At 31.4% G+C, this 20439-nt stretch overlaps 3 protein-coding genes across 3 annotated transcripts; 1 reads left to right on the top strand and 2 right to left on the bottom strand.

The window, feature by feature from the left end:
• Window positions 1-14356, bottom strand: PNUTS (Phosphatase 1 nuclear targeting subunit). The gene is made up of 5 exons (XM_090114594.1): window positions 13892-14356; window positions 12239-12336; window positions 11082-11356; window positions 9814-10962; window positions 1-1658 (listed from the first exon to the last, which is right to left on the bottom strand). Exons 1-5 carry the CDS (start codon window positions 13892-13894, stop codon window positions 184-186), a joined length of 3000 nt encoding a protein of 999 aa, XP_089970720.1. The 5' UTR covers window positions 13895-14356; the 3' UTR covers window positions 1-183.
• A 1449-nt stretch (window positions 14357-15805) lies between these two features.
• LOC149910507 (calcium load-activated calcium channel) lies at window positions 15806-17549 on the top strand. Its single transcript, XM_090114588.1, has 5 exons — window positions 15806-16033; window positions 16290-16367; window positions 16470-16644; window positions 16905-17045; window positions 17133-17549. The coding sequence occupies exons 1-5, from the start codon at window positions 15973-15975 to the stop codon at window positions 17227-17229; spliced, it is 552 nt and encodes a 183-aa protein (XP_089970714.1). The 5' UTR covers window positions 15806-15972; the 3' UTR covers window positions 17230-17549.
• Window positions 17545-19650, bottom strand: LOC149910506 (FAD-dependent oxidoreductase domain-containing protein 1 homolog). Its single transcript, XM_090114578.1, has 6 exons — window positions 19216-19650; window positions 18831-19134; window positions 18414-18750; window positions 18004-18238; window positions 17791-17905; window positions 17545-17717 (listed from the first exon to the last, which is right to left on the bottom strand). Exons 1-6 carry the CDS (start codon window positions 19477-19479, stop codon window positions 17578-17580), a joined length of 1395 nt encoding a protein of 464 aa, XP_089970704.1. The 5' UTR covers window positions 19480-19650; the 3' UTR covers window positions 17545-17577.
• Window positions 19651-20439: the final 789 nt, after the last annotated feature.

Below are 20439 nucleotides of genomic sequence, written 5' to 3'. Positions count from 1 at the left end.
TTTATCATGTAACATATTTTATTTGCACCATTTTGTATAACAAACTTGGATAGGTACTTAATTTAAGATATTTACACTTATTTGTACAATATTTACAATAGCAGTCTTTTGGCAAAAATATAAAAATTAATTAATTCATATCTTATGTACATTATTTCTTACTGTGTTATATTTACTTAAAATTTAGAATGGACAGTTGACGCCCGGATGTAAAAATGAACAATTATCACCCTGTCGACATGAACCTTTTCTTTGAAAATATATACAAACGGCTTTCCGTCCACCCCCGCGACCTCCACGACCTCTCTGGGACATGTCCCAGTTGCCAGGGGCTTTTCCTCTCCAATGTCCCCCTACGCCACGCCCACGCATAGCTCCACGGAAATTTCCAGGCCCAGGAAACCCATCTGGCCCGGGTGGTCCTTGTGGTCCACCCATGTTAAAATCAACAGGATACATATTTTGCTGCATATTAAAGCCGTCAGGACCGACGGGAAACATAGGGTTAGGTCCTCCAAACATATCAGGACCCATCATCATATTATCGGGAGGTACCATTAATCCAGGTGGTAGATTACCAGGCGGCATAGGACCAGGAGGCATACCTGGTGTTGGTATTGGGCCAGGCATTCCGTTTGGCATCATAGGTGGCACTCCATTAGGCCATTCACCAGGCATAATTGGGGGTCCTTGAAAACCAGGAACACCTGGAAATTGTGGACCAGGAAAACTCGCTGGAAATTGCGCCATGTTTGTAGGAAATATTGGAGCAACGTTCGCATTATTGGTTGTAGTTGGAGGGGCATTACCTTTAGGTTCTGGCCAGGGCATATTTCTGAAATCGCTTATATTATCTTGATTTCCTGTTACATCTTCAAGTGGTATAATCGTTGGCTCTGAATATGTGTGTGTTTCAACATCTGGCTCAAGTGGTGAATCAGGAATCATTGATTTATAAAAATATAATGGTTGTAGAGTGCCTTTTTGTCGGATTGCTTGAATATCTTTTTCTTTGCTATTTTTGCCATATTCTACTGGAGTTTGGCCTTCAACATCTATGAGAATTAAAGGTTTCCAACTCGTTTTTTCTTCCATAACATCATCATTTATGAGATTTCTTGCTTTTTGGAATGCTTCTCTTTCATGGACTCTTTCTAAGTATTTCATATCCGTAAACGTCTTTGTAACATTCACTCTTTCAGTTTCGTCTAGTTCAAAGTATTGAATCTCTTCCAATTCTGAATCAGGCTTCCATTTTATGCTTTTCTTGGGACCTTTTCTTTTGTGATAGCAAAGAACCCCTTTTATTCCATTTATTGTTAACGTATGAGGTTCTTCAACTTCAATCTTATTGTCTTTACTTGTATTACTTTCAGAAATTTCAGTAGTTTCATTCTCCGATTTATTTTCATCTGATTTTTCTTTACTCTCCTTGTTTTCATCGTTATCTAAAGTATCTTGATAAAATCTTGGAGGTACAGATTTATTTTCACTGTTAGGACTTGTTATAGTAGGTGTGTGGGGAGGAGATCCATCACTTGAAGGATTACCATCTTTAGATCCACTTGTCCGTCGCTTTCTTTTCTTTGGTTCTTTTTTATTAGTTGCAGAAGCATTTAGAGCGTCCATAAACATGTCACTCTCCTGAAGTACCATCGCTGAAACAAAATAATGTAATTATAATTTATAGTCAGGTCAACTTATATTAAAGTTATAGACTTAATCATTTTACAACACGTCAATAAATAAGAATAAAATGTATAACTGCGGGTATCTAGGATATAAAATAATTAGAAACAATGACAAATCTGGTTTGAAATGTGTGTTAAAACAGGATGTATTAAGTGTATCAGAAGTGTTATTATTTAATAGAAAAAAAAAACTCGATCATTACAAACCAAAAATACCATATCGACGAGTAAAAAATATATAATTATGCAATCCATCTTTATTCGTATAAAATTTAAATTTTGAAACCGAGCGGAGACGCGGCATGCAGCTAACGAAAGAAACTAATTGAAGACTAATCTATCTTATTATATATAAATCTCGTGTCACTATGTTTGACCTCAATGGACTCCTAAACCACTTAACCGATTATAATAAAATTCACACACCATGTGCAGTTCGATCCAACTTGAGAGATAGGATAGTTTAAACATGTAGGTACCACGGGCGAAGCCGGGGCGGACCCTGACTGCTGAGTGTTATAATAGATGTGGATTCATTTTGATAATATATCATAGCTACCGTAGCTCAGAGCCTTAGACAATTTTTATCGCTAAAATAATACTTAAGTGCATAGACATTGGAAAACAGTTGTGGTGCGAAAGGGTGAAGTACACGCGAGCAAGGTCTCGGTAGAAACAAGAAAACTAGTTCATAATACAAATTACAATGTCACCTTTCGTTATAAACAGCGCACTATGGTAGTACTCAGTTATGTATCTGAATACGTCGGATAACTAGATAATTTATCGCATTTTATACGCTGACCTAATAAATTTATTAATAGGATTAATTTATAAATATTAAACACAAAAATAGACCTATTACAAATCTGTATAGTAGATAATATGTAGGTATAAATGTATACCTCTCACTGGCCCGATTTTGATAATTTTTTGTAAGTATTTATGTATAAAGCTTATGAAATATAAAATTACATGTAGGTTCATATGGTACATATATTTAAAATTATTCGAACAGAAAACAAAAATATATTTCTATTTAATTTTCGTCTTTCTGTCTGTGTTTGTACTCGAATCACGTACCTATATAAATTTCTACGTGAATTAAAAATTGATTTTTAAAAATGTAGGTATCAATTGAAAGAAGCTTCAAAATTAAAATAGGTATATTCTTTATTTGGTACTTGTACCTAGTAGGTACATGGATGGATCGATAGTCGATACGGCTGAATAAAGCTAATTTTTCTCCACAAAATCTATAAATTAAAAAATACGTAGCTTACGAAAGCTTGTATAAAATATACTTAGATATCACATTTGCGCCATGTTTTGATTAGGTACCTACAGAAAATATGGATAATAAAAATAACTAAATGAGTTAGAAACAACATAACTGAATCAAGTCAGGATTCGAACCCGAAATAAGGCACATTTAAAATTTATAAAATAGTGATAAAAACAGGTTTTTTTCGATGTACGTATCACAGTAAAAAAAATAATAAAATTATTATATTATAATAAAATATAATACAAATTATAATACAAGTTGGTATTAATATAATAACGAGGGCAGTTCTTAGACTTATTTATTAGATAACACGGAGCGGATCTCTTAATGAATTTTGTAAAAATAAATCCTTGTTTCGATTTTTATACTGTGTGGATGCTAGTATTTACACTAAAACTGTATCTGGGTTAAATTAACGGTAAACTATAAAATATAAATCGACTATTAAAAGAGAAAGTTGATGTTAAATCTCACAAAACCCAATAGACGATTGTTCATGTTCATAAAATATTACGTACTACCGGTCCGCCCCGGCTTCGTCCGTGGTATATATTAACGTTTTCTCTACATAAGAAACACCCTCGTACTTCAAGGAATATAATAAAAAAAGATTATCGAAATCGGTCCACCCGTTCAAGCGTGATGCCGCGGCCGTGACCAAGAAAAACGGGTTTCATTTTTATATATTATATAGATGACCGTGACGTATGTTTATAATGGTGTTGCTCAGGTTTTTTTGAAGTCATTAAATTACAATTATTAAAAATAATAATTAATGTAAGTAAGTAACTAATTAAAAGCATTTAAGTTTTTTTCTACGCGAAAGCTCGGATATGAAACCGGGTTATTAACGGTGCGAGAGATAATTACGCAAATAGGTACCTATGCAAATATTTACCGCACAAGCCAAACCTTTTTATTTACTTCTCTAGACAGTAGAAATACATTTTAATTGTGTATTATTGTTAGATGTGAGATACATTTCATGAAGAACGCTAGTCGAAGAGAGATACCTAAGTCCTAAAATACCTACTTTATTTATTTATATATAGGGTACCTAGTAGTTCCATAATTAGGCAAATGAAAATAAACAAAAATTTCAACAGACCTAGTTTAACATGCAAATTAAAATAAGATAAGAAATAAATGATCTTTTATGAATGTATGATGAATACATGCAAAACTATATCTGATATAAATAATAATTGTACTATTTATGATAATTATAGGCATACAGCATACTTATCTTCGCAATTTATACCTATTTAAATTAGCCTTGTTATTAAAGCAGGTACCTACATTAAAATATATTTCAACCAATTAATTAAAAATATGACCTAATACCTACTACTGATACTGAAAAGATTCCATCTAAATGAATTTGGAATTTAAAAATAGCGTTTGAAATTTAAAAGACATATAATTTGAATTAATTATGAAAGTTGCATATTTGAACTAAACAGTGCAAATTTGAACAAATAATACTTGCAGACTACATGGCGCAAAGAGCTATTGAATATTCATATTATTATTATGTGTATTCTAAGCAACGTTATATATTCTACATTCAAAATTAACAAGAAAACTAAACATAATTAATGGTTTTCTAATAAAACATAAGTTTTGTTTGTTTCTTAAGAGTCCCTAGGCTATTGTATTACTTCGTATTTTTGCCTGACGATGCGAAAGTAGGATTACAATTTTGACCAGTACCTATGAAGGTATGTGGGTCTGGATGTTCATCTCATTCACTCATAGCTTCTAAACTAGTAATCATTAGACAAATACGGTCTTTAGAAGCCTCTTCGTTAGACCGGGAGATACTGACACAAAATTTCGAGTCATTTGTAACAGGATGGCGGTTCTACAGGGGTCTTAGTACGCAATGACAAAAAGAAAAACGATGGCGTGAACGCTGGTACCGGCGGCTTAGTCGCGTGGGCGTTAGTCGAACTCGTCGGAAAATAGCGAAAGTCAAACGATTTGTAACAGTATGGCACTTATTTTTCCTGTAAGTTTGAGGATCAACAAATATAAATACAAAATTTCAAAGAGCTATGTGTTGGAAATCTTCACTTATATAAATTAATAATAAATTAAGTTTTCAAGTATGACAGCACTTTTTCCCCCTACTAGAAGTATGGCAAATATAATAATGGTCACATTTTATCAAATACTCTCCAAAAATCCAAATGCAATACTGGTACAAAAAGTTTGGCGAAATAAAAATTTTTTGCAGATTTTCGGCGGTATGGCGACCATTTGGAATCGTCCGAAAAGTATGGCATGGCGATTTTCGTAAATGGCTGCACGACGATAGTTACCTGTGCAAAAGTTAGCCTGGTACAAATGGTTGAATGATTGTTTTATTTAAATCAACACATTCGCGTCGGTATGGCGGGCTGTAAGTCACACCGGAAAAGTATGGCATGACACTACCGCCTACTACTTTTTTATGGGCTATCGGCAAATTCTAAAATTTTTGTGTTACAAATCGTTTGACTTTCGCTATTTTTCCGACGAGTTCGACAAACGCCCACGCGACTAAGCCACCGGTACCAGCGTTCACACCATCATTTTTCTTTTTGTCATTGCGTACTAAGACCCCTGTAGAACCGCCATCCTTGTTACAAATGACTCGAAATTTTGTGTCAGTATCTCCCGGTCTACGTTGTCCGCTGGTAGTTCGTTATTTTTAAAAGCGTGTTTTAGTAGTCGGATTTAAGTTTTTATATAATCAAATAGGTACATAGCATGAACCTATATGATTCCAAAATGCTCTATCGCTAATCGCTTCTAATAATTTCTTATGAAGAGGGCTTTTGATTGTTTATTAGGTACTATTTAATTTAATACCTATTCCATCGATTTGAAAAAATATAATTCCTTTATTTTTTACATCACCTAAAGTATATTTACATCTTTACCTTGTAGGTAATAAAAGCTAGTTCAAACACATACCTATAATTATTTATATGTATTATGTACCTAGGTATGTAAAATAGGTATTTAGCTAATAAATTAATATTATACCTAGATATAGTTACAGACAGTTCCTTGACATTGTAACAATATCTTCAACTAAAAAAACCCGTTTACGTTGAGATAAGACTACTTTAGTAAGATTATTAATAATCTAATAAATAGACCGTTTGTCTGGATTTTAGGCATGATTTTATCTTGAACTCACAAATCCTTTTCTAAAATCGAGCAGTACCAGTAGTAATTATGTAAAAAGTATATATTTTAATGATTAAAAAAACAAGGTATCTGATAATATCAATTTTTTTCACGTGATTTGCTAAAATACGGTTTGCTCATAAAATATCAAAATATACAGACAATGGAGCATGCCTACTTAATAAATCTAAGTAGTAATACGAATGCATTTCACCAACGAATAATTAGAAGAGTATGGTAGGTTTAAGGTTAGTAGGTACTTACGTTAATGTTATTATCTACTAGTTATATATAAATTATCAACTTCGAAAGCGCACACTTTCCATCTATAAAGATATAGGCTACCTACGAGTTCTTGTCTGATGGAGACGCAGTTTTAAAAACAAAAAAATTAAGAATATTAGGTACTCAAACCTATCTATCAACAAGTTTCTCGTAACCTTACTAATATGTATTTGTAAGGTTATCTACGTTTCAAGAATATTTTAATTACTATCATCGTTGAAGCTGCATAAATTGCAATTATTTTAGTATGAAGTGACCAAAAATTATTCTCTCGAAATTTCTGAGCACTTTCACAGTGACAATGAAAAAACGGGTTGTTAATAAAGTAGGCCACACAGTCTATTAGATATTCATTTTGAGCAAGAGTTTTAGTTCTACGGTGAACCATTTCATTACATTGTGTATAAAATTGATTTACGAACCATTAGTAGAGAAGGTATATTTTTATATTTCAGTAACTAGTTAAATTTAATAAATTACATTTATTTTTCACTGTCGCGACGATCAAAATAGCAATTCTACACTTTAGATCATGTGTTCTGGTAATATATATACGTGTTTATACCTAGCGGGGCCACTCGAGCTAGACTGAAAAAATGCGGCATTGCTTTGCTGATCCAATGATCATGAATTTATTAACAAGATCCAATATTCTACAACAATCTAGAAAGAAATTACGATGAATCCTCAAATCCATCCAGCGGCGATCCATCACTTGTATTTTGTATTACGCTCAGAATAAATAATAATCTGATCGAGCCTGTCCTTACCTAACACTTAGATTTATGTATTAATACATAAACTCCAAGGATTTTTTAATAGAACAGGAATAACTCAGCGAGAAAGTTTTGTTTTTCGAGTTTCTTGCGGAGTCCTTAGTAATTTTCAATATTATTATAAACACGATCAGAAAATGCACACCAGTCTTATAAAATATAAAATTTCGCGGGGATAAAACCTACACCTAGTGTCTGCTATCTGCTACATTATTTTATGGAAAAAACTACGAAATTTTTGTAAATAATTGTGAGGTACGTAGGTAATACACAAGAACGGCGTGCATTTCAAGCTTTTTACTCAATACCTACAATTATAAACTACATTTTACACTTTGACCGTAAGAGCGGTTTCAGACTAGGTAGGTAGCGTTTTATATGTGCGTATAGGCGCGCTTGTATAATTCATGTCGATACTGACACGACTCCACTGCACCGGTTCGAGTGAACAAACCGAAATAAGCCCGTTTACGCGAGTCTGATTTTTTCAAGCACATAATATGCAGCGCGTACGTACTGAAACAACGCGCAGAAAAATACGCTAGTCTGAAATGGCTCTAACGGGAAAGGATCAGGATCGGAAAGCAATACGATATCGTCTACTATGCCCACTAGAGCGTATCAAAATTGCCGTATGTATGTCAATTGTGACGCATCGTGCATGCTTCGTCTGTGCTGATCGGCGACGGCTGTGGGCAAAAGCCTCGTAATTTTCAATACGATTGAGTGTTGATAGGAAAGTGCCAGGCAAAAGCCTGGCACTTTCCTGTTCCGGGCATAGTATGATACTTTGTAGTAGGCCGATTACGGTGCCGGTGTTATATTTTTAATTAAAATTACGGTGATCTGAATTAAAAACTGGAAAAATAAAACTTTTGTTACTGATTATTATTTATTGTACCTGTCCTGTTAGCGATGCCTTCTAATTGATACACAAATCGAAAGGTAGTTTGAGATGCGATACAATCGGTATTATTTATTCTGAACGTAATTCTAGCGAGAGGCCTGCTAGATGGATGAGGCGATTGCCCTCCTAAATTGTTGAGGTACATTGAACCTTGATAATAAATTCGTGAGGTACTTTGCCACAATTTTTTTAAGCCAAGGTCGAGTGGCTTAGCTAGGAAACTTTAAACACACAATTCTAGATCTTCATAGATTTTTATATAGAACAAACGTCTGATGTCGGTACTCACCCGCGAAGTCAATATACCCTTAGATACTCATGTAATGTGGGAACTTTCGCGTTTGATAAAACTAGTGCTTTCTTCTATGAAAATATATACTTAGTGCTTCAGATATTACTTGGATTATATTATTATTGCCTAGCAACTTTATTTACGCAAATAATCGAACAGATACGAAGATTTGAGACACGAAAATTCAGGCTGTCTGTGTTAATAGGGAACTAAAAATTATTAATTTAAAATCTTCAATTATCTATGCCCTGAATTTTCTTTAGGAAGATATAAATGCAGTAACTTCTGGTAGATTTCATCTGGCAGGCATTACGCTCATTGTGGTGTGAAATTTCGAGCGATGTTTTTTGAAAATTTTATCACCACATCGTAGATTGTCATGTGCACACGTATTTTTTTTCGTGTTGAAGTACTTAGCTACAGAATGCACTATTCTATAATTTATGATATCAAAATGAACACATCTCAACATGCTATTAATTAATGTCTATACTGCTCATCATAATCTATCACTTAACCTACTAATCAAACTTATAGCAATATGAGTATTCCAGGTAAGATATTTTCAAATCTTCAGTGTTTATATAAAAAGAAAAACATTGTTAATTTCAGTTCCCGGTCAAATGAGCTAGAAGACTAAAGGAGATATACAATTCGTTTTCTACTTTATATTACTCATTAATTAACAGTTATGATAAATTATCAAAATATAATTTCTTATGTTGTCAAACAAGGGGTCACACAAACAAGCTGAGTAGGTACGTCTTCTCTAGTTAAAATTTGAGAAAGGTATTCTTGCTTTGTTTAATAAAACTCATAATATAAATATGCCAGATTCATCAACCAGAAATAATTGCTTTAAATAATTTTCCTTAATGAATATGAATGAAGACTTTTTAGTTATCTGTTATTTAACATTGCCTGTAGGTTGAGTTTATTCCACTCCTCAAATAAAGTTTATTGCAAGTGTAGTACAGTCTGAGTTACGTGTAATTTCATGTGAACCTATTATCAGTCCTCCATAAAACGGACTGACGAAGACATTTTGATGCGACGACGCCCCATTGGCTCGGCGGCGAGTCCTCGGGATCTTCCACCGAATGATGATTCGTGCATATTTCATATCATCTTTAAACAGATCAGGTCCATATAATTATTCAACGAAAGAGTGTAATTCAATTTAGCATTTATTTGAAAAACCAAATACTTTACAAGAAATAAATTGTTATAACCCGCCAAGTTATACATTTTAGACTTACCACACAAATTACACTTAAAATTATATATGGAAAATGATGCAAATGTTGGCAGCAGTTTTGGCTGTTGCGTATTTCCTGGAAAAATAAAATATATTAGTAACAGTGATAATAAGGGATATAAGAAATCACACTTACGTTTCGGTTTAGCCGGTATTAATTTTATAGAACCCGGTTTCTCCTTTATTTCATTGATTTCTAGCATTTTAGGTTTTTTTTCTGGTGGTGTTTCATTATGCACTGGAGATGGTCTTTTAGGTATTGAAACAGTTGGTGGTAAAGCTGGGGGAGGTTTTTTATTGCTTAATAAAGTCGCTCTTGATGGAGGAGGTTTAACCTCTTCTTCGAGACCATGTTTTCGAAATCTAGAATGAAATGTTTTAACTGTTTTAGGTTTAGGTTCATCTGGCTTCCTGACTTCTATTGATATTGATGGTTTTTCTTTTTTAACATCACTCAACTTTGGAATCTTGCCCAATTTGTGGATTGAAGGAACTTGTGGTTTATCTTCAGCTTTATCATCTTTGTCATCCTTAACTTTGTCTTTTTCAGATGGTTTATTTGAATCCTTATCATCTTTTGATTTACTACTTGATGAACTAGATTTCCTACTACTACTACTATGTTTAGACTTTGAACTGTCAGAGCTATGCCTATGTTTATCCTTTTCCTTATCTTTAGATTTTTCTTTACTATCGCTATGTTTACTTGAACGATGCTTATTTTTGTCACTTGAAGAACTGGATGGTTTGCTAGAATGTTTGGAAGAACTTGACTTAGAAGAACTACTGCTCCTTCTTTCTGACGATTTTTCCTTTTCTTTGTCTTTACTTCTACTTTTTGATTTGTCTTTCACTCTTTCTGTGTCTGATGATGAATCTTTTTTCTGGCTTTTGTCAACCTCAACCTGTGTTATAATTTGTTTTCCATTTTTCAAACTTAATTTTATAATAGGTATAGCTTCATGTTCCCTATCTGATTCTACTGTCTCTTTGACTTCAGATAAGTTGTCAGCAACAGAAGTATCTTCTTCTTCAGGTGGACTTTCTTCCTTTATACTTTCATTTGCATCTACATAGCTGGTATTATTTGACTCATCGCACTTAACCTCATTTGAGTTTTCAACATTACCATTCTCAAAAATTTCAGGTTTAACTACTTCTGATTTTGCTTCTTGTGCTTTTGCAATAATTTGAGGGATATCTGATATAGATATTAAAGTTACTTGTTCACCTTTAACAATTTTTAGCCATTGCTCTACCAACTTTGATGCTAGAACTCTGATATCTACAAAAAAATTTGTATATTATTTTAGGTTTATTAAAATGCACATATACATATTTATGACAAAAAATGTAACAAAACATAAATCATGGTTCTTAACTAGCTAATTGCAAAAATCTTACCGAAATGATTGCCATCTTTTGATAACTCCTTTACTAGTTTTGGATTATTATTTGTTTTTAGTCTTTCAATATCCACAGGACAAAGTAAGAGTAATTCTAACAATTCTCGTACAAGAGGCCAATTTTGTGCTACTATACTTTCTGTTAGCCACATATGTACTAATCGCCAACCACCACAACCCATAAACGAAGCTAATAATTCTAAGTCTGTACATTTTAAAATCTGTATATAAATACATTTAGACACCAGCTTTTTGGAATATGTGGTCATTAATCTGAAATATAAAGAAATCTCTCTCAGTTATTATAAAACATTAAGGCCGGTTGCAGAGCTTGACCGACCATCAGTGCGTACGTCAGTCGCGCTTGTCATATGTATGGAAATTCATAAAACCGTTCATAGCTAGACCGACCATACGCACGCGTATTGTCATGCGCATTAGTGTCATAGTCATACAATTGTTGATGCGTATCGTCAGGACCGACGGTACGCACTGACGGTCGGTCAAGCTCTGCAACCAGCCTAATAATGTATATTGTGTATATTAAAGTACAGTTGCAAGCTACAAAGAAATTTGTACAAAAATCCAATTGACGGTTAACCTAAAAGTGAAATATAGTATAAAGTTATAAACCTTAAATCACGATATTCAAGCGACGCCATATTTTTTGATGTTATAGAGATGTTAATTAAATGGAATGGGGTAAAATCTACATTTAAAAAAAATATCAATACAACTGTCACATCTTAGTAGTCACATAAAGCCAATTCTTTTTAACACTATTATCTGTATGTAATCTTATGCAAACAAGGGAAAATCTTAAGATCATAGGTTTGCAAAAACGATTGTCATTGCTTCGTGAAAGCGGGATGCAAAATATGCAGGCAAAATGGACAGAAATAGGTTATTTCAGGTTAATGTACGAAATTTGTTCCCAGTTTGCAACCACAATTTAGTTCAAATTTTGTATTTTTCTGCTAACCCACTTTCCTTTTGTTGCAAGGTATACAAATCATATTCATAAATTTCAGGACTATAATGAATTATAAGTTCCATTATTATAATTCCACTTCTACACATAAAAATTCTACTATACAGGGAAAAGAAAATAATCTACTAAGTATGACACAGCATAAATAAAACTTTCGTACTAACCTTGCAAGAGGAGTAATAACTGAACCATCTTTGATGCCGCCAGTGTCGGAAAGAAGAACTCTCAAACAATTCAGCAATCTTATTGGTTCAATCCGTGGCTACAACAAATCAATGGCAAATTATTAAACACATAAATAAAACAGTTGAAACAGTATAATATCAAATGGGTAAAATTAAAAATATAAAAATGGGTTATGTGGTTTTATGGATTTAACTTTTTTTTTAATATCACACATTACACAGCATTCCTAAAAGATTTAAATAATGACAAGTTTTTATTTATATGATCTTGATTGAATATAAAAATTTTTGTTATTTTAAAACTTTATAGGAACCAATCCAATCAAGTTTTTATTGTTCATTTGTTTATTGAGACAAAATGAAACGAATTCTCACTAATAAAATGAATAAATTAAGGCCAGACAATAAAATATATAGAAAGCATTGACTATTTGGCAGAAAAAAACTGTAAAATGAATCATGAGTGAATGTTTGTGTACTATTTTTTATAACCCAAAATATTTTATTTTTTAATAGTTATAATATGTGATTATGAATTCGGTCCCAAAGTTATTTTTTGGAGAATCCATAAGCAATTAAGTAATATTCAAACAAATTAAAGTACATCATTAAATAAATCTAATTATGATGATAATCACTGAAACTTAATGACATGTTATTGAAGTAGATTATCCATCAGGCCCCGGAATCACAGACACAATAGAAAATCTATTGTGTCGCGGTCAGATCTGGCCGCTCGGTGGTTGAGAGGTTAAAATCAAAAGGTAAGGTCCAAAGTACCTTACCTTCTGATTTTAACCTCTCAACATTGTCAGAAACTAATTAAAAATAGGTTTCACATGGAGAAAAATAATTAATCTTGCAATTTTGTAATTGTAGAAAGACTGGAGTAATATAGTACAACAAAAATAATTTTGAATCTACTGTGTAAATGTCAAAGACAAAAAAATATCACACAAAACCTTGAAAAGATCGTGTCGACTGTCGACTTTAAAACGACACAATTAAATGTGTTTTGAAAAGATGGATTTATGTATTTTATATTTCAGGGAAATTTTATTATATTTTTAAATTTTATAGTCTTAAAAAGTTTCGTTTCCTACAATGACTCATCAGTATAAGTAGGTTATTTACGCTTTCTCTCGATAATTGATAAACGTCAAACTTATGCGCAAATACCTACGCAGGATATAAGTTCCTCTTGCACACGTTAAAATTTTAAATTCTAATGAATAGTGAATACTTCTTTCGTACATTTATGAGCTCTCAGCTATAGTTAAACTGGTAGTTATTTGTAACATACACGTTGATTACATCACGTAGGTACCTACCTACTTATCACGTTTGTGCGAAGGACCGAGAACATCGAAACAAAATGTCTGCCGAGCCCTAATACATATACTGCAACCTACTAATAAGATGCCCATATAATAAATACTAATTATTATAAATTAAATTTAGCTATAGATTTTTAGTCTAAATACAAATACGATTAGTTGATAGTGATAAATTCGCAGGTGTCAAATATTACGGTCGATGATATATTTGGACAGGAATAACATTTACACTATTATTTTCTTTATAATTGTTATATTTCAGCATTCTTAATATTAACAATAATAACTAACTTACCATTTTAATTTTGTGAATGTACTGCGTTTTAATATTTCAACATGTGGATGACGTGTCGCACTATACCGTGCCACGCCTCGCTTGTAAAACAAAATGGCGTATCATAGTTCCATTAGCTTTTCCCAAGCTTTAACACAATATAGATCACAATATAAACTGTTTAATGAGTTCGTTTAAATTGTTTTAGCACATTATCAACAAAAATTAAGTAACTATACGAATTCACTAAGGCAGTTCTAATTATTTTTAGACTTAGCTAATCAGTAGTATTCCTTACAACTATTTTACTATATTGAGCTCTTTTATCTTAAGAGCAATATTCAGAGGATTATAATTTTATATTTTATTCAAAAATCAAACACAATTTTCCTAATCCTAAGAATCAATTGAAGACCAGGGAAAGATAATAGCTTTCCCCTATTCGATCACCGGCTCAATTCACGTCTTGCAAACGAGATGCCCCGTAGAAGAATGAATTGAAAAATGAAAGCACAATTGAAAGAGTCAACGACCTGTCAATGGCGGAAGTACTAATGAATGAAAACAGTGTTACTATATCTTAGTATTGAAGTCCATGAATGGATAGTATAGTGTTTGTTAAAAATTTAAATAAATGTAATTTACATTAAAACTATCATTTAGAAACAACGTATGTCCTATACTGGTAAAATATTAATAGCTATTCCTATATTTTCCTAAAAAAAGAAAATCTTATTTCAAATTATGTAACCTTATAACAATTTTATACCAAATACAACAATTTTATAACAACATATTTGGTCAGATATATTTTTAATAATTTGTCAGGGTTTCATATATATTTGTTTATGTTCACACACTTTAACCCATTGACCACCGTAAGCCCCGATCGGGGCGCGACACAATAGATTTTCTATTGTGTCTGTGATTCCGAGGACTGATGGATTAAGAGTGCTGCAATTTTGGTGAAATTCATGAACCTGGCAGTACTGAATGAACGATTTAAATTTTCATTCATTCCGGGCATTAATCATAGAGCAACGTAGACAGAGAAAAAAATACTTACCACTTCCTACGACTTCTCTGTCTACGTAGAGCAAAGACCTATGTGACTAGTTTTGGCCTAGCTTTACAACATTAGAAACACAGATTTAAAACCACATTAAAAAAAACACTACAAGTCGTTTTTAAAGTCGATTTTACTTTTGAGTCGACCGGTGGTGAATGTTATAAATATAATGTAATGACGATTCAAAAGTGCATCTAGAAGAAGTCTAATTGAATAAATAAATGTTTGAGTTTGATTGAATAATTATTAATATGATTTTTATTACATTTATTGAAAACTTCCCAATATAAAAGACACAACATACGATTACAGAATCAAAAATGAAAAATAGAAGATATATTAAAAGTAAACTGGTAAAATCACAGAACAGTAAAAAATATAGTCCGGGCATGTTATTTTGTACTTCATTATATTTGTATTTAAAAGGCAATAATTTGACTAAAGCAGATTTTTTATTAGTCGTTACCAAAAACAAAAAGCTTATATCTAATACACTGAAGATTTCAGTATGAACATTAACTTGTAACAAGAAAATATGACCTTGAATGACGCCTGTATGTTTTTTATCCCTTTCACACCCACTTGCCTAGTTAGGTGTGAAAGGGATAAAATAACATACAGGCGTCATTCATACTGAAATCTCCAGTGTATTAGATAAGCTTCTTGGTCGTTACTTAATTCATAGATAACTCTCTATTAAAATATTTCACAATTTCACAGATATATAGATCCCTCTATCAAATCAAATATATCTGTGAAATATTTTAATATTTTGTGCTACACGCGTAGACAGAAAATATTTGTTTATGGCTGAGTACCTATATGTTCTGTGCGTCAGATGACAATGACATTTGACAAAGTGGCTGTTCGGCGTCCGCTGTCGAAGTTCGCATGCATATGATTACGATATAAAATTATAATAAAAAAAATATAATTAATATAATTAATAGAATATAAAACTGATACGTACTTACTACTTAAAAATAGATTAGTTTAAAGTTTTATATGAGAAAAGTTTAAACTATATATAATAATGTGGGGTGATTCTTTGCTGATAGTTTTTATTTCGATATGCACTGCCTTACTAAGTGAAGGTATTATTTTTAAAAATAATTCACAGTGTACTTATTCAATAGCGTTAGATTAGTGGATGAAGCTTATGCTAAGTCACCTATTTTAAATTAATTTCTGATGGGGACTATTTAATAAAATCATCTAATGGTTACCTATGCTTAGCTGAGCCTGAATTCACGATCTGATAATTTCTGCTAGTGTAATTTTTTAAACATTTTTTTTATATTTCATATATTTTTTATTACTGATAAACAAATAATTATTTCACTATTTCAGGATTGACTTGGATTTTAGTATATGGAACAGAGAAGTATCAGAAACTCAAAGTTGAAGTTGAACGTCAAAGTAAAAAATGTATGATATTGTGCTTTAAATATTGAAGTTCGATGTTTTTGAAATTTATTATTTTTTGGTATAATTTACATTAAAATATATAATTTTTTTTTGTTGTTGAAGTGGAGCGACGCAAGGAGGTTCATGGCGATTCTTTAGATAAACAACATAAGAAAAAGATTGAACGTGAGGAAGAGAGGCTTAAAAATAATAATAGGGATCTCAGTTTAGTCAAGATGAAGTCTATGTTTGCCATTGGATTTGCTTTTACAGCACTTCTTAGCATGTTCAATAGCATGTAGGTATCAAATAATATAAGATTATAGAAAAAATTATCATAATGGATTGACCATTTGTTAATTATCTTGTAAGTTCATACAGTTCTTCTAAATGAAATAAAAAAAAAAAACTCCTTTTCACATTTTAATCATAATTGTTAGATTCTAGAAACTTGTTCTTATAATGCTGTTTATAAGTTATGCTATGTATGTAAAATGTGTAATTTATCTATTTAATATGATTATAAAATAGCTTTTACTTAATTGATTTGATTTTCAGATTTGATGGAAGAGTTGTAGCAAAACTGCCTTTTTATCCAATTTCATGGATTCAAGGTTTAAGCCACAGAAATTTACCTGGTGATGATTATACTGACTGCTCATTTATATTTTTGTACATTTTATGTACAATGAGTATTAGGTAAATATACTTTTTCATTAGTTGGTAAAAAGTATATCACTTAATATTATAGATTCTATAATTGGAACTAATAATTTTATTTTTCAGGCAAAATATTCAAAAGCTTTTAGGATTTGCTCCATCAAGAGCTGCATCCAAACAAGGTGGTGCATTATTTGCTGCGCCACCTGGACAATTTAAATAAATCCAGTACACACAGTAATAACTAAAATGTTAGCAAAAATAAATGTACTGTATTGATAATTAATAATTTAATACCATAGAAACTAGGAAAATGATAGTTTGTATAGACTATAGTGTTTATTTTTTTTCATGATAAATTGTTACTGTCAATGTATTTCTTAAATTTATGTTTTTATTTAACGGCATTTATATTTATTATTCCTCGTTATTTCATTTTAAGAAAACATAATGGTTTTTCTTCATGTTATTTTAAATTGATGGAATTTTATGATTTTTGTGTCAATGTTTCAGAACCATAGAAAATAAAACAATCCACTATGATGACATGTTTTTATTTTTATACAATAAGTTAGTAAATATTAAAGTCAACTAGAGGTTCATTTACTAATATTCTATCAAAACCTAATCTTGTTAAATCAGTGGTTGTGTAACGGCCTTCAACAATTAATTCAGCTATGGCTTTTCCTATGCCCGGTGAATGCTGGATACCTGATAAAATAAAAATCGAAATAGCAGATAAATGTTATAAAAAATATATCAAAAATTTTAAATAAAATTTTACCTAATTTTCCAAATCCGGTGGCTAAAATTACATTAATATGATAAGGATGTGGGCCTATAATACCTGATTCATCATATGTATTACAGTCATAAACTTCAGAATCTAAGTTATTCACCTGAAAGAAAAAAGTGGATATAGCAATCTGACAAAATGTAGTATTGCAATAAATGTAATGTAAATAGTATTGCAATTCTGAGCAATGAGAATACATACTTCCATATCTGAAAAGCTTGGAAATCTATTGTGTAAAGAAGGTTTAAATATTCTTTCATAATTTTCTTCATTTGATAAATGCTTATCAGACTTCACTGGTATTTGTCCACAAATAAGATTATTTTTTAATCCATTTCTTCTTAACCATAAGCCAGAAGAGTCCATTACTAAAGGAGAATTCAGGCCAATTGAAGCTTTAGCCGAATTTTCACCCAAAGAATAAAGATTTACTTCCCTGAAAAAATGTTGATGAATGATTTAATATATACTGATAGATAATAATTGTAGCTTTGTTAATAATGCAGAAATATATAATTTTATTTTGCAATGATTATCTAGTCGCTTTAGATCAATATCATATTAATATATCAATGAAATAAAAACTATGTTTAATATTACAATGCATTTACCTTTTCTCTATAGGTAAAGGTATTGATAGAAGTGCATTATCATTTCCACCTTCCGCTAATTTCAGTACTTCTGGTGATTCATATCCATTTGCTAATATACAGACAGCAAATTTTATGGCTCTTTCTTCATTTTCCTCATTTCTATAAACTACTCTACTTAGTTTTTGATAAGACATAGGTTTGACACCTTCTATTAATACATCTCTTTGGGTTTCAACCTCAAATCCAACCACATTGCCATTAACATAATTTGCTCCTAGCTCTATAGATTTTTCCATCATACCTCGCAACAGTGCAGAGGAATCAAATACACCTTCACATTCTGTGCTTAAACATCCTGTAATGCAGTGATTGAAATGTAAGTGTTAAATTGTATAATACTATTATTATATTTTTTTTAAATATTACAGCCTTTACCAAGTTTCACATCAGATACATTAATCCAAGGATATTTTTTCTTAATCTGTTCAGGGGAAAGCAATTCATTTTTGATGGCATACTCTTTAAGTACAGAAACATTCCTTTCTAATAAATCACAATAGTTATCACTTGCAAGGACTAAATAGCCATGCGGTTGAAACCTTACATTAACATTTGTACCCAAATGTTCTTTTGTATTTCTTATAAAATCAGCACAGAATTTTGATAACAGGATATTTTCTGGCAATGAAAAATGATGGCTTATTATCCCTATAGGAATTTTTCGTGGAGCTGAATTATTCTGAAACATTTAAATGGGTTAAATGAGATGTAAAAATTGATTGAGGGGTATTCAATTATAATAATGTAGCAAGAAACATACAAATTCTCTATCCAAAACAACTACATTTAAACCTTTTCCCGCTATAGTCTTCAACCAATAAGCTGCTGATGATCCTAAAAATCCTCCCCCAATTATTACTATGTCTGCATGTTCGGGATGCTTTGAAGGAGGAGTTTCTGTTAACTTTCCAAATCGAATATTGCCTGTTAAAGCTTCTAAAGTTCGTTGCAACGGATTTTGATGTTGCACATAAGTTCTGATATTAATATATTTACGTGAATAAATTTTGCTTATTGAGAACATTTTGAAGCAGAAATATAGTTTTTTTTTTATTATTGATCCAAACTAAGAGTTCATTATAAAGTCTATAGTTAAAATAATTATTATAATATTACTTTTGAGAAACTCGTTATTTGATGATTCTTTTTTCACTACTGAAATGAAATCAAAGAGTTAAAAAGTAACACATACGGGAATGAAATGAATATAAAATATAAATTGTACGACTTTGACATTTCATTTGACAACTGACAAGTGATTGATAATAATAGGCATGACGAAAGATTTTGAAATCCTCTTCCATAATGTGTGTTAACGTTTACTATACAAGAAAAACCCTATATTTCGGTAATATACTTAAATTTAACGAAGATAAAAGCCATTTTTCAAAAAATATTTATTAACTGTGCCAAAACAGTTCGCAGGTGTCATGGCGTAGGCGTGACGTCACTCTTTAGTAAATACGTAATTATTTGTACGCATTGCGAAGAAAATTTAAAAAATATTTATTTAATATGTGTTATAGAAACGAATTACTAAGTTTATAAGTGGTGTGCAGTATTGCAGTGTGAATCCACATAAAAATAATGCTCAAAAATGTGTTAGTAATTATTTCAAGCAAGAAAATAATAAGAAATGATTGTATATAGTTATCCCGGAGAACCCCGAACCATGTATTCGTGAATTCGCAATTATATTTCTGTTCTGAGTCGATAAAGCATACGTGAAACAATAGAAAATAAATAAAAATGCGTATTCTCAACATATTCATAACAACAAATCACATCTGTCGTGAGTTGTTTACTTAAGCGTGACGTCACACGTGTTTTAGTCAAAATGGCCAACTGCAGAATTTCAATGTTTTATTTTATTGATAATCTCATTAATCTTAATGTTTTTAAGATTTCTAAGTCACTATAGTTAATTTATTTATTATACATATTCCCTTAAAACACTAATACGATCATTTATGGTTTACTGTCG

The sequence above is a fragment of the Colias eurytheme genome, chromosome 2 (genome assembly GCF_061535395.1).
Source record: "Colias eurytheme isolate Ceu_HAF_F1 chromosome 2, ilColEury1 Martin Lab GWU primary, whole genome shotgun sequence".
In the NCBI taxonomy this organism is placed as follows: Eukaryota; Metazoa; Arthropoda; class Insecta; order Lepidoptera; family Pieridae; genus Colias; species Colias eurytheme.
This window is presented reverse-complemented; position numbering and strand designations above follow the sequence as displayed.

Bases quoted from the DNA above. Each gene is read 5' to 3' on its own strand.
- PNUTS (XM_090114594.1), bottom strand. The intron at 10,963-11,081 runs GTAAGATTTTTG...ATTTTTTTGTAG, and splicing joins AAAAGATGGCAATCATTTCG to ATATCAGAGTTCTAGCATCA. The intron at 1,659-9,813 runs GTAAGTGTGATT...ATTTTGTTTCAG, and splicing joins AATACCGGCTAAACCGAAAC to CGATGGTACTTCAGGAGAGT.
- LOC149910507 (XM_090114588.1), top strand. From the start codon at position 15,973: ATGTGGGGTGATTCTTTGCTGATAGTTTTTATTTCGATATGCACTGCC. The intron at 16,368-16,469 runs GTATGATATTGT...TTGTTGTTGAAG, and splicing joins TGAACGTCAAAGTAAAAAAT to TGGAGCGACGCAAGGAGGTT. The intron at 16,645-16,904 runs GTAGGTATCAAA...TTTGATTTTCAG, and splicing joins CTTAGCATGTTCAATAGCAT to ATTTGATGGAAGAGTTGTAG.
- LOC149910506 (XM_090114578.1), bottom strand. From the start codon at position 19,479: ATGTTCTCAATAAGCAAAATTTATTCACGTAAATATATTAATATCAGA. The intron at 18,751-18,830 runs GTAAAGGCTGTA...ACTGCATTACAG, and splicing joins TGTATCTGATGTGAAACTTG to GATGTTTAAGCACAGAATGT. The intron at 17,906-18,003 runs GTATGTATTCTC...TTTTTCTTTCAG, and splicing joins CAAGCTTTTCAGATATGGAA to GTGAATAACTTAGATTCTGA.